Source organism: Centroberyx gerrardi, chromosome 7, assembly GCF_048128805.1.
Source record: "Centroberyx gerrardi isolate f3 chromosome 7, fCenGer3.hap1.cur.20231027, whole genome shotgun sequence".
Classification (NCBI taxonomy): Eukaryota; Metazoa; Chordata; class Actinopteri; order Beryciformes; family Berycidae; genus Centroberyx; species Centroberyx gerrardi.
Genome location: NC_136003.1, coordinates 28,262,354 through 28,275,605, shown reverse-complemented (window position 1 = coordinate 28,275,605; position 13,252 = coordinate 28,262,354). Strand labels below are relative to the sequence as shown.

Genomic DNA, 13,252 nt, shown 5'->3' with positions numbered 1-13,252 from the left:
CCTGCCAAGTCTCTCCTCACTTTAAACTCTCTCGTGTGTCGGCCATTACTGTAAGTGCGAGGCGTGACCACGGAGCAGCGGGAGAGTGTCACACAAATCTTCAAATCAAACATTAACACATTACTGAGCAATGATAATATGCTGCGCGGCGCCATTGCCCCGCCTGCCTGCCGCCGCGGCCGCCGCGCAGGCATTTCCTCTCCCGCCAAATGTTCGCGGCGGCGCGGTAATTGTGAGGCTGGGAAAATGGGAGTTATTAACAGTGTTCTTTATGAGTGACCCAGATCCCTCTCTGGAGGGCGGTGGCCTCCTCATGACCTCTCCCAGCAGGTGTTTTCATGGTATAGGAGAAAAGACGGTCTGAAGTCGCCTTTTTTTTTTTTCTTTTTTTTTCTCCTCCATCCCGGCCAGCATTATCAGTCTTTCTAGAGGCGTTTGGAAAGTTTTGAGTTAAGCCCTCCTCCCTTTTATCTACAGCTGCCTCTTCTAAAAGGTAAATCTCAGGTCAAGGTATTCCATAGAAGAGTATAAATATACAAGTATGAAATGTATAATATATAATTCATAATTTCGCTCACTTCCAAGATGTATAGCTCAATGTGTAGAGCACTGCCAGGGGTTTGTTTCCCCGCTAGGACAACCCCATACTTTAAAAGCAATGCACTCTTTGTACTGTGAGGTACTTTGGAGTAAAAGTGTTCACCGGATGCATACAGTGAAATAACGGGTAAAATCGGGTCCTGGCAGCAGTTTCGCAGGAGGTTACCGCATTACGTTTGAAGGAAAGTCTCAGACGTCTTGGATACGGCTGCGGCTAATTAGCTAATTTGACAAAAAAAAAAAATGTTGGCGTTTGTTTTTGGCTGGTCTAGGACAGGAACAGCCCCGGAAGACATCTCTCTTTCGCTCCTCTAACTCTGAGACCAAATGGATCAGGGGGAGGGCTTGTCCCCCTTTCAGAGCGCCTAAATCATTCATGTCTACAGCATGTCGAATCTCAGCCACGCAAATAAATAAAACACCTCAGGTTTACATGTTTTCTAGGAAGCCCCAAATGGCTCTTCCAAAACGCACTTTCATTTTATGAGAATGTTTTCAATTAAATCCAATCACCTCCAACTCCAAGCGCTGGGCTTTGCCATTACATCCTCTGGCATCAAAGTCTGCTGTTGCTCACTAATGTGTAGTTGCATAACCGCAATGTTACCAAATGCACCTCTGGATAACCCTTAAGGAGTCAGTAAAAAACAGTTTATGAAGAAGATTAAAGCTTATAAATTAACTTATTAATTAAGTTAAATATACACTACAACTGAATAATACAGAGAGACCGTATTTGTGAATTAAAAAGACTAAAAAAGATCAAATTCTTTCTTAAAACCGCTTGAGGTAATCTATACGCTGACAGTCAAATAACTGGATTAAACACCAACATTCAACAAGATATACAAGTTAACCTTCCCATCACAATTATTTAACAAACATTTAACCTGGTAGCATAATATGAGACAATATTAGGGAATATGTAATTCATAATTAAAGGTGCATTGTGTAGCATTTTAACATCAATAAATCATTACCACATTCATTTTGAGACTTAAGTATAATAGTATAATAACAAATAAGACCATCGATGAGAAGACTGGCAGCTTCTACTGGCCTCTACAATCTGCTGGATCGCTTTACGGCACAAAACAGGAAGTGGAGCTGTTCTTCCAGAGCAAACTGGGCGAAAGCTTTTAGAGTTTCTGGCAATGGCTGAAAATCACTTCCAAAATGTTTGTCCTCTTCAGTAAAGCAATAATCAGGGAGGTCAGACAACATCCTCTTTGTAACATAAAGCGATGAGATTTAGGGGAAATGTGGTGTTAATTTTGAGAAAAACTGGCATGAGATAGAGGCTGCAAGTGGTCTCAACCATGAGGTCATTCATTTATGTTAATTACACCAAGACATCACTATTAATTTGACTGTGTAATAAAAATGCTACACACAGCACCTTTAAAAAAGTTGTTGGAGCACAGCACAGCCACAGACATGCACAGACATAATGTAAATGTAGTGGTAAAACGGATAATACTGTACACACAGCCAGTTGTGAGCAGTGTTGCTGGTGCTGCAGGACACTGACCGGTGCGGTCGTGGTGGCGGTGATGGCGGGCGTGCTGTTGTCGGTGCCGGCCGGCTCGCTGTGCGTCTGTGTGGGCGTGTAGAGGGTCATGGCGTGCTCGGGGACCCTGCTCTGCCCGCTGTAGTCCTGCGTGGGAAGCGGGTGGGGCGCCGCGAACTCGGCGGGGATGCCATTCTGTGGGGGAGGCGGGTACTGGGCTGGGGTGTACGGCTGGGCCATCGCTTCCGGCGGGTTGGTGGCCTCTTGGTTACCCTGTGAGAAACACACAGCAGGCGGCAAGCATCGTCAGATCCGCCGGTGAGATTAAAGTTAAACATTGGCGGGCGAGTGCCGGTACGACCGGGCATGAAAGAGGCGCGCGTTTCCCGGTGAGGTTTGGAAGGCAACTGGGGCGAGTTGTCCTGCAAACCAACTAAGTCAGGGAAACAGCTATCATATCACATTTCAGCGCAGATTAGAGGATTCCTTGATCATGGCTAATGAACACAGTTTATGTTGTAGAGCATGGCTCTCTGTTGGAGGGGCAAGAGTCAGGGGGAATCTCAATTGCACTCATGGCAAAGCACAAGAGGAAAGATCAATTAATTGATAAAATTTTGATTAGGGCCTTTGATTCCAGTGACAGGTCTGTTAAACTAACAGCTGCTTCCTCTCCACACTCCACTTTTCTGCTTTTAACACCAACCAGAGTCTCACTTTATATGCTTTCCCATCTATCGCCCTCTATCTCCGTCTTTGTTCCTCCCTCTCATTCATGTGGCTAATTCTCCCATACACTTCCATATGCACTGTTGTTTTTCTCCCTGCTTCTGACTTAAGTGATAGATGGCTCTTTGCAGTGTGGCATTTTTTGCAAACCCTCTCTCTGGTGTGGACGCTTGAGATGATGAGCTGCAGAAATAATGGACTTTTCTCACATTGTGCACATTGTTAAACCCGGTAATGGCTGGACTACAGGAGTGCATGTCTTATTGTTCCGAAGCACTAGGCTCTGCGAATCCAGACTAATGAGCAGAACAGTGAGATCAGTGCCGCTGGAACAGATATCCGCCCTAACATTAAAAAACGCAGAGGAAAAGGTGAGACAATAACACCAAAATCCAATAACACACCCTGCAAATACCCTCAATCAAATTTAAAGATACAGATCATGCGAGCTCGACGCATAACTCTTCCGATAAAAGAGAGAGAGAGAGAGAGAGAGGGGAGAAAAAAAAAGCACACACAACAGCGGCAGAAGTAAGGGTTTATGGTTTGAGAAAAACAATAACAGTAAACAGATAGAGAAGTTTCTGTCTCTTCCTTTACAAGCTGGCTGGGGATGGTGAGAGAGGAGATAAATGTGTTTTATTCTTTTCCCCCCCCCCCCCCCACTCGCTTGCTGCTGTAGTGTTTGGCCTCCTTCTGCAGACTTCCACAGAAAGCTCTATTTGGGCAAGGGGGGGGGGGGGGGGGAGGCCGCGGTTTTAATGAGAGAGCCGAGCGGCACGGCGCTGTAAATGTAGTGGAAATAATGCTCCTCTGACGTGTTGGCAAACAAACCGCGGTCCAAACCGTGCTCTGCCAATTAAGGAAATGCTCCATTATCTAAATGAAAAAAGAGGAGGGCCTTCAGCCTCGAGAGGAGAGGAGGACTGACCGGCCGCTGGGAGCCTGCCGGGTCTCCGGGCTCCTGCTGGCGGAGGAACGGGCCCTCGCTCCTTCCTGACCTAAACTCCCTCTCTCTTTCTCATTCTCTTCATACTGTATTTCCATCTCTCTCTCTCTCAATCCCTCCCCCCTTCACCCTCTCGCTTTCCCTTTCATGCTCATCTCTTTTTCTCCCCCCACCCCCCCTCCTCTCTCCTTATGCCGAAACTTTTTTAATCTCTACCCCTGTGCTCTACTTTTCCTCTCCCTCCAGTCATGGCATTATATAACACACTTGCATTGCGGGGCATCCTAATTCAAGGAAGCTCTTGATGTCGGCAATTTTAAACTTTTAAGCACCCATTTTGAGGAGAATGGGGTTGGTTACCTAAAAAAAAAAAAAGGCGCACCTCCCGGCAGGACAGCTGAGAAGACTACCAGACCTCGTAGCCTCCTCATAACTTATAACCATCCCGTCCGAACGATCTGCCGTCAACACGTCGCCGTTCAGCGGTCCAGCTGAGACAGAAAGCTCAACAGCCTGGCTGCAAAAAAAAAAACCGCTGTGCCGCAACTGTACATGAAACACTGTTCATGCCATTAAGGAGATCAAAGCTTGCGTTATGCCTTTTAATATGTCACAGGGCACACAGGCCTGTATATTTGTGTCAGGCCTATTGTTATTTGAGCATTAAACAAGGGCAGAGGATCGAGACGGAGCCATGTGACACACAAACAGGATAACAGCCTGGAGCTTGGCGTTGGGAGATACAAAAACTACCAAAGTGTTGTAGCGCCACGCCGCTGCTGTTTTCAAAGGGCAGCAAGGCAAAAGCAAGGAGGCGGCGAGCACAGGCCTCATTAGCGAAACACAAAGTAACACTGGCTCTCGTATGATCTTCGCCTTCCTCTGATGTATTTGACAAACGAGTTATTCAACTGGAAATGAACTGGGAAGAGAAAAAAGGCCCATGCAAATCAGGGGAGTTGTGGCTGTCCCACTGCGACCGCACGCCCTTTTCGCTGGGGCCGACTCGCCGTCATCAAGATAATCCACGGCGCCTAATGAAAAGCCCTCCATGACAAACCAGTCGGGCGCACAGCACATCTCATTCCGCCGAAAGAGATTGCTGTTCATTATGGCGGCGGAGAAGTGCCACAAGTCGTTGTTATATTGGGGTCCCGGTGAGTGTTTCTCCACCTGCAGGCCTGTTTATGGGAAGAGAGCAGGTCCCTCTGCGGCGCTTTAACGCCCCCCCCCCCCACCCCCCTCCACACTCCCCCCCCGCCTCCCTACATGGCCCGCTGCCATGAGCCGCCTAAACCCCGTCTCCACGGACGGGACTACAAGGAATAAAGGCAACTAGAGAGAACAGTCAGCCTTTATCGATCTCCCATCCCTTGCTCTCCCTTCCCTTTCTTACCTTCCTCCCTCCCTCCTTCCCTCCTTCTCTCCTTTCACCCCCTCTACCCCTATTACCGGAGAGCACAATAAAAAACACTCTCTCTAATCTTAAGCACTCTCCCACTGTAAAATTGGATTGGAAACCCTTACTTAAGGAGATCACTTTTGGAGCAGAGTTTTTTGTTTTTACAGTCAGCATCGGGGAGGCAAAAGAGGTTAGGGAGGCCTAGTGGCGACTCTAGAAAACTCTGGAGCGTTCAGTAGAGCGCTGTAACATAGATGGAGAGAGGGAGGGAGAGAGAGAGAGAGAGAGAGAGAGAGAGAGAGAGAGAGAGAGAGACGTTGGCTGGTGCTAACCCTGCTGTAGCTGGTCAAGGCTATACTCCATCTCGGCAGGCAGAGCGGTTTGGCCGCCTGCCAGTGATCCGTGATCCTCTTTAGCAGCGGCGGGAGGAGACTGTGTTGAGAGGCCACGAGGAGATGGGCTGCGCAAATACAGGAGCTGTTAGGTGGAACTCATATCGGCAGAGTGCCGGCCCGAGTCATACATGTGAGGGGGGGGGGGGGGTCAAAGAGCAACGCTAAGGCAAAATACTGTAGGCGACTAATTGCGTTGCATTGAATCCGGAGGGAAATCACTCAAATGGGAGCGGCTGATCAATCTCAGTGATAGGAGCCGTGATGGAGTGGGCAGCTTTATGGCTTCTGCTCAGTCACAGGGAGCTCGGATCATTTGTCAGCTGTGGTGGGCCCTAAAAGGCTCCTAGCATGCAGGTTCTTACTGTACGGCACTAATAGACTGCAGGTAGAAACGCTCTTCCTGTAGATTCTATTCACTGAGCGATTCGCTCTTTTATAACGGCACAAACAAGATTTCTGAGGCAGCTCTACTGCTCTACTACAGCTCTATTGTTTAATGTTGCCTTCATGTAAAACATTGCTGTCACATTCATCCATGGAATATGTATACCAGGAAGTTGCTTTGTCAGATTAGAGATGACATAACGTCTTTAAGCGAACCGTAAGCTTTTTTCAGCGTACTGAAAATTGTTCCCGTCTCGTCCAAAGGATCATGCGCTGAGCGTTCCCTCTCTAGCGAGGCTTGAACAAAGAAGTAATGCTCATTTGGATTTAATGACTGTCTGACGGTGACAATGGCAAACTTGTGACAAATCCCGCTGGGCCGTCACAGCGCAAACCCAAGAAGAGAGTAGCGGAGAGCGTAACACGGCTCAGCGGAGGCCAACGTAAGGCAATCAGTTGATGCAACACAAACGAAACACTGAGTGGTTTCAGCCAGCTGCATAAAAGCCTCTTGTTGTTCTCCAGCCTGCTGCTGATGCTCAGTTAATTGTAGCCCCGCACACAGACAGCCAGGCAGGCAGGCAGGCGAGCAGGCAGGCGAAAAAGACGGCCCGAGATGATTTCCACAGGCAACTGGCATTCATTTTGTCTTTAAGGCGCACATAAATAAAGGCTGTCTAGCCGGGTCCATTTTAATTAGGCGAGCCACATGATCTTACTCCAACTCTCCGCGTTAGCGCTCACCAGAGGCTGCGGCATGTGTTAATTACGACCACATGCCATACAGCGAATCCAAGGTGAGTCAGAAAAGAGAAATTCAGACGGGGGGAAACAACAACAACAACAACAACAACAACAACAGCAAAACACCTTCAGTTGAGTTTCTCATGATGAGGCACATATCCGGTGCAGCGGCTATTCCCCTCCCCCCCAGTCAGCCAATTACAGCACGACTTCGGGATAGAGAGCAGGGAGAGGTAGAGAAGCAGCCCAATTTAATGCAGATTCACAATGCCTGGGAAACGGCTCGTACCCCCCCTCCCCTCCCACTCAGCGCTGGTCTTCCACACACACTACAGTGGGTTTATGATTTCAAATAGGCTGGGGAGAGGGTTATTGTTTTCTCTCACATGTCCTCCCTTGCAAACTCCATCTTTCCATTTTTCCACCTCATTTGTGGAAAAATCAATTCATGAAAATAAACACTCGGTGTCTTCGCTCCCCGTCCAAGTCAATTTAGACTTTGTGCATGTTTTTTCCCCCCTCTTTTCCGAGAGGCTTAATCGTTTTCACGTCACATATGTTTCATCCCCTCTAACGTGATTTTTCCTCGTTATTGGGAGCACTTATTTGCTACACGGCCTTGGACGGCGGTATTAGAAAGAGAGTTCATTTTCCTCAATCCCTTGCTGATTTCTTCATTACATCGCAGCGGCACCGCACACGGAGCCTTGTGCCGAAATGGGACTGCTCTTAGCAGCGCGACTGCAAGTGTTACTATACCTCAGAGATGCTGGAGCGCCACTTAATAAACAGAGCAGACAGAGGATCACTTTGAACTCCTGTGACATGTAATGAACCTGTCTGTCTCCGCCACAGCCAGCCATAGCTCTGTCTGGGCTCAGGCTCTGCACAGTGGAAAAAAAACAAAAAAAGGAGAAAGAACACATCCAAATAAGCCTACAGGCACTTTAAAAAAGCCATCAGTTACACATGGTCAGACTCTAACATTTTGCCAAAACCATAAGAGGAGATAATTGTCTGTTTCTATGTTGTTGCCTTTTTTTATTGCATAACAGATATTTGCATCTGGGACTAATTACTCCAGACTGGGTGTCAAAATTTAGATTAAATTGTGGGATGCATCTAGTTTTATGTTCAGATGCATTCAGCGGTAAGGGAACAGATACAGTGTTGCTTTGACCTCATCAAAAACACGCCGCAAAACTTTTTCATCCCGCTCCCTTTTCCTTTTCTATTCTCCTGTAAAGTTCCCCCGTGTGACAAACCAAAGTGATATTGGCATATTCCATTAAAAATGCAGCTAAACTGAAAGACTTTTCATTCCTGAGATTGCTATTGATCACCGAGATAAAGACCTGTCTAAAATGAAAACTGATAATTGAACAGTTGATCAGGGATGCTCTTTTATTCTGGCCATATACACACACGCCGCCATGCCGACGTACCGATCTTCAGACTACAAATTAGTCTTTTGAAATTCAATAGGGGTTGAAAATGCCAACATTTGTTTTAGAATCAGCTGATTGTCATGTTAATTTGATCTTTTTTTTGTGTGTGTGGGTTATGATGAGGGGGCCAGAGTTCCTCGTGGGGACAAAATGCCATTACTTAAGCATGCAGGAATCTCGACATGACATTCCTTGACCGCTGTGACAATGGCAAACATATGTAAATGAAGGAGAGTGCCACTCTCGTTATGACCCTGTCACACAGACTCTGACGCCTCCCACCGGACCCCAGAGGGAGACAGAGCGAGAGAAACTGTAAGAGAGAGACGCAAGGAGAAGAAAGACAACGATCTCATTCTAGGGGGGGGGGGGGGGGGGGGCGAACAGGTGAAACGGCGCCATTTACGTTGTCTCTTCTTTTCTTCCTCCTCTCTGCTCTCTTATGACTCCCTTTGTAATCCATCTCTCTGGTTTCCCTTTGCCTCGCTGATGCTCTCTCTCTCTCTCTTTTTTTTTTTTTCTTCTTGGCTTTGCTCTGCAGTGGAGGGAGGGGACAGGTTTACATGGGCGGGATTCTTTGAAGTGAAAATGCCGACTACTCCCCGCTGTAGCCAAAGCTCATCTAATCAGGGGCTAATTCCAGTTATTAAGATTTGAGAGATAACTTTGATTCATCACAGTCCATCTACCCCGATCGGTTAATCACTGTCGCGCTAAGCTCTTTTTTAGTCATCCTTTTGTTTCCACTCCCTCTGGCACTCAGAGAAGGGGAATAAGAGAGAGAGAGAGAGGGAGAGAGAGAGAGAGAGAGATATTAACAATATTAATGACCCGTGATTCTCGTCTCCTTAATGAGAAGGGTTATTAACTGTGATTATCCGTGATGAAATGGTGGTAATTCTTGAAAGCTTGGGAAAACTTGTACAATCGCTTGTCTGCTGATTTGCTCCTCTGATGTTTAAGAAGGAAAAAGGTGAGTGCGGTGAGAAAGAGAGAGCGAGAGAGAGAGAGAGAGAAAGAGAGAGAGAGAGAGAGAGAGAGGAAGGGAAAGACAGATAGAGATGGATAGAGAGAGAGTAAGGGAAAGCCTGGAGGATAAAGAGGCAGGGGGAACCTGGGGAGACGGAGATGCTCACAGCGGGAGGCTGGGAGGGATTTTTTTTTTTTGGGTGGGGTGGGGGTTGGGTGGTGGGGGGGGGGGGTGCTTCAGCTGAGGCAACCGTCTCCGGTCCCACAGCAGCACTTCAGACGCTTAAAATCTGCGTTCTTCCAAGAGACGGAGCCAAACTCTGAAGCCTCTCTCCCGACTCAAACCCTCGGCGTTCCGTCGCTCCTCCCGTCCCCCTGATTTCTCTCTCGGCGGCTAACGAGTGGGCGCACATACACACCCAGTCGCCCATCTGCTGGTTGACATTGCTGAATGGCTGTTTAAACGCCTATGCCGCTCTTGCCAGATCCCTGATACAGCATTTCCACCCCCCCCCCCCCCCAACCACCAACCCACCCACCCTTCTTTCGTTCCAATTATAGGAAGTTGCACGCTTGTGGAGTCCCTGTCAGCTCCATATGATTCCCTCTAAAGTCGGCCGGGAAGGAGGGTGGGGGTGGGGGTGGGGTGGTTTGGTGAGGGGGGTGGGGGGGCGATCTGTCTGGTGAATCATTGATGTGCAGTAAGACTGTTTCATTGTAGATGTGTGGGGAAGGGGGGTTAGCAGCAGACAGATAACAATCCTGAATTATGCATGTCTGTCCCTTGTGAGGAGTCAGAGGTGGGGAGGGGGTGGGGGGGGGTGAGGACGGGGACGAGCTGCACTCCCGCTCTCTCTCATCCCCCGGGGGACAGATTTGGATGGAAGGGAGCGAGGCGTGGGAGAGAGGCGATGCCACCGTCGCGAGCGCTACCTGACCGGTTCGGAGCTGCGGCCGCTCCCGCCTCACACGGACGACCGCTGAGGATCCACTTGTTAATGTGCAGGTAATGCATGTCCATTCATGAAATGGCCCGCTGGCTGCTCGGCCGCTCATGAAGCCCGTTCTGCGGTAATAACGCTAACAGGTTGAGTGGCAGATTTGCCCGCTTGCTCCGTAGATGTCCCTTTAAAAAGCGTCTCTAGGAATTTAAGCCTATGCCGCACGTATTACTATCACCCCCTTAAAATTGCAGTGTATCGCAGAAACACCTGATGGGCCCATTTTAGATAATAATCCTATTTCAACATGCCAGTACACCTTTCAGACGGCAGAAATTGGATTGTTTGCATTACTGACCTGTGGAGCAAGGCAGTCTGGGAAAAGCAACAGCCTTGAGGCTTTATTAGATTCAATCGGTCTTTCATAAACAAAACCTTACTTTTCAAAAAAGGGAGAAAAAAATCTACTTAGTGTGGGCAAGCCAGCACTTCCTGGACACACTCCATTTATTTTCTCCAATTAAATCTCTTTAATTGGATTGAGGGCTGGCACCTGGTTTACACTCTGTCAACCACGCAATCCACAATAATTGATGCCAGAGCCATGGTGTGTGTGTGTGGGAAGCCTGGCGATGGGGGAGGGATTTAGAGCATGTCTCACTACTCCACAATTTCACTGTGATCAATTTATCAATGGCCCGCCTCCCTCTCCGCCAGGGTCCACACCGCTTAGATGGGAAATGCCTTCACACTTTGGTGGGCATGCTAACATGCAGCCACACATACACACGCACACGCATGTGGACACAAACACACGTACGCACGAGCGCAAGGAAACACTCGCATATATGTACGCGCTCGCACAGAAAAGTTCAAACACATATATGCTAATGCGGTGCATTTACATATATAGTTGCGAGCTCTGACGCAGGCTTGTACACGTGTGAATATGCACACCTACAAAACTTGGATCCACTCCTGAATACAAATGCCTGCGCAGAATACAAATGGTGCGCGCCCACACATGGAAATGTACAGAGATACAAATCCGAGAAATGCATCACGGTGCGCTGACAGCACCTTTAAGACACTTTGAGAAACACCCCGTTCCTGAATACCAAACTCTACAACCATACAAATGGAGAGAGGCAGAGAAAGAGAGGGAGAGAGGGAGGGAGAGAGAGAGGGAGAGGGAAAGGGAGGGAGGGAGAGAGGCCAAGGGAGACCCGACACAGTAAATAAAAATACAATTTCCTCCAGTGACATGCCCATTCTGTTGGAAGCCTGACTCTAATTATTCTAAGCACTTTGAGGGATGGCTTTCCACTGCATTAATCTACACATCCCACTAGCCCATCCACAGTCGATGCACTTTTAACTACCTAAGGACGCCCCGAAACTCTTCCTAAAACCTCAGGAGGAAGAGATTGACTTTGTACAGTGATGGGGTAAAGTGCTTGCCTGAGTGCATCTTTCTCTAAATCTCATAGCACAACACCATACAACAATTTTCCTTTTCAATTTCACGTACACCTACCGCATCTCTCTCCCTCCCCCCCTTCCCCAAAAAAAAAGATCAAATTCGAAAGGGAACGTACGTGGCGCCGTAGAGCTCAAAATAAGTCAGTGAATTTCTCATTACAGAAGGCAGGCTTGTGTGAGAATGTGGTTGTTTTCCTCCGGGCAGGAATCCGCTCGCAGCTCATTTGGAACCGAGTCGAATCGATAAATCACCCGAGACCATCAATCAATCAATGAAGCTATCAATATTCACCGGATCGGGCTCCTCCCCCCCCTGCGAGAGGCCATCTTTGGTAAGAATATGTCAGGCAAATGGGCTTTTAACATAATAGCTCTGTCCGCTTGTGCTGAGTGCAAGATTGATGCCACGCAATGCACACATGTTGACACAAGCTGTAATGGTGATACACAGCGGGCCGCGTGTTTACGTGTGAAATAATCAGGACACAAAAAAAAAACACAACAACAACAACAACAACAACAACAAAAAACATATACTGCTAAGCGAAAAACTGCTTGGATTCCAGCCGTGTTTATCAAAATCCATCTAAACAAGATCAAACTGCCTTTGAAATAACATGGAGGCTGCATTTTGCTTTTTGCTGCATTGCAATGTCTACTCTATATAAACATCTGCCCCCCTGGTGGCAAGCAGAAAAAAATGAGAGATATAGAAATAGAGAGGTGGAGATCTATCTTTTTTAATTAATCAGCGCTCAGTTTTAAGTGGAAAGTTAGTAGCAAACGCCGCCTTCAAGCTTCTCTTTCCCCAGCAGCAGCAGAGGCATTGTGGGTAAACTGTGCATTACGTGGCCAGAGGAGGATAATGGAGCATCTCCAATCGGACACGAATCACAGGGCATTTTCTCCCTGTGTCCAACACGCCCGAGACGAAGTGCAGAATGTGGCCGCGGTCACAGCAACAGGCGGCGTTATCGTTGTGAATACATGTGGAACGAGCAGGCGGCGGCTCAGGAAGGTAAAGGGAAAGAACGCGTCCTTTTTATTATGGGGGGGGAGACAAAATTCTTCCGCACGGTCTCACGCTGCAGAAGACGTCTCTTGAAAGTACGGTATGTAACTCAATTCCTAATATTCACTCGGTTTGTTTCTCTTGTTTGCGGTCATCTGGAGCAGCGGCAGCCTGAAGGTTGAGAGAGATCGCTTCCGACCGGCTCAATTCGTCACACCGGCCAAGAACTTATGGGGTGTGTGTGTGTGTGTGTGTGTGTGTGTGAGCGGGGGGGGTAAATTAACTTTCCCCTAAGTTAACACCTCCAACCCATGTGCCCTTGAGCAAAACACCTATCCCCAATTGAGTTGCTCAGTGGCCAACAGCAGAGGAGTGAGATTGCACAGGGTTTATGTGCACAAATGTGTGAGTGAGTGCATTGCAGGGCATCGCTGAAAGAGAGGCTGCATACTCAGCAAACACTCCTTGAATTAAAAAAAAAAAGAAAAAGATATGAACGAATAAACAAGCAACCAAACAAACAAATAAATACAATTGCCGTGTTTTTATTCAGGGGAAAATTACTACAGTTGGGGCTTGAGTATGAGGAATTTGTTTCTAAAACTAGTGGATTACGATTCGAATTGATTTACATTACGGGGGGAAAAAAAAGCAGCTGCATTTGTCTTTATTCAGGCTCCTAATCAA

The 13,252-nt window shown here is 47.7% G+C and overlaps 1 protein-coding gene across 2 annotated transcripts in view; it reads right to left on the bottom strand.

The window, feature by feature from the left end:
- LOC139908241 (RNA binding protein fox-1 homolog 3-like) overlaps positions 1-13,252 on the bottom strand; it is a 104,381-nt gene that overhangs the window by 26,779 nt on the left and 64,350 nt on the right. For both annotated transcript variants that reach the window (XM_078284496.1, XM_078284495.1), the window contains exon 2: positions 2,132-2,383. In XM_078284496.1, the coding sequence (XP_078140622.1) occupies positions 2,132-2,350 (219 nt within the window). In that variant the 5' untranslated portion in view covers positions 2,351-2,383. The remainder of the gene's footprint in view (positions 1-2,131; positions 2,384-13,252) is intronic.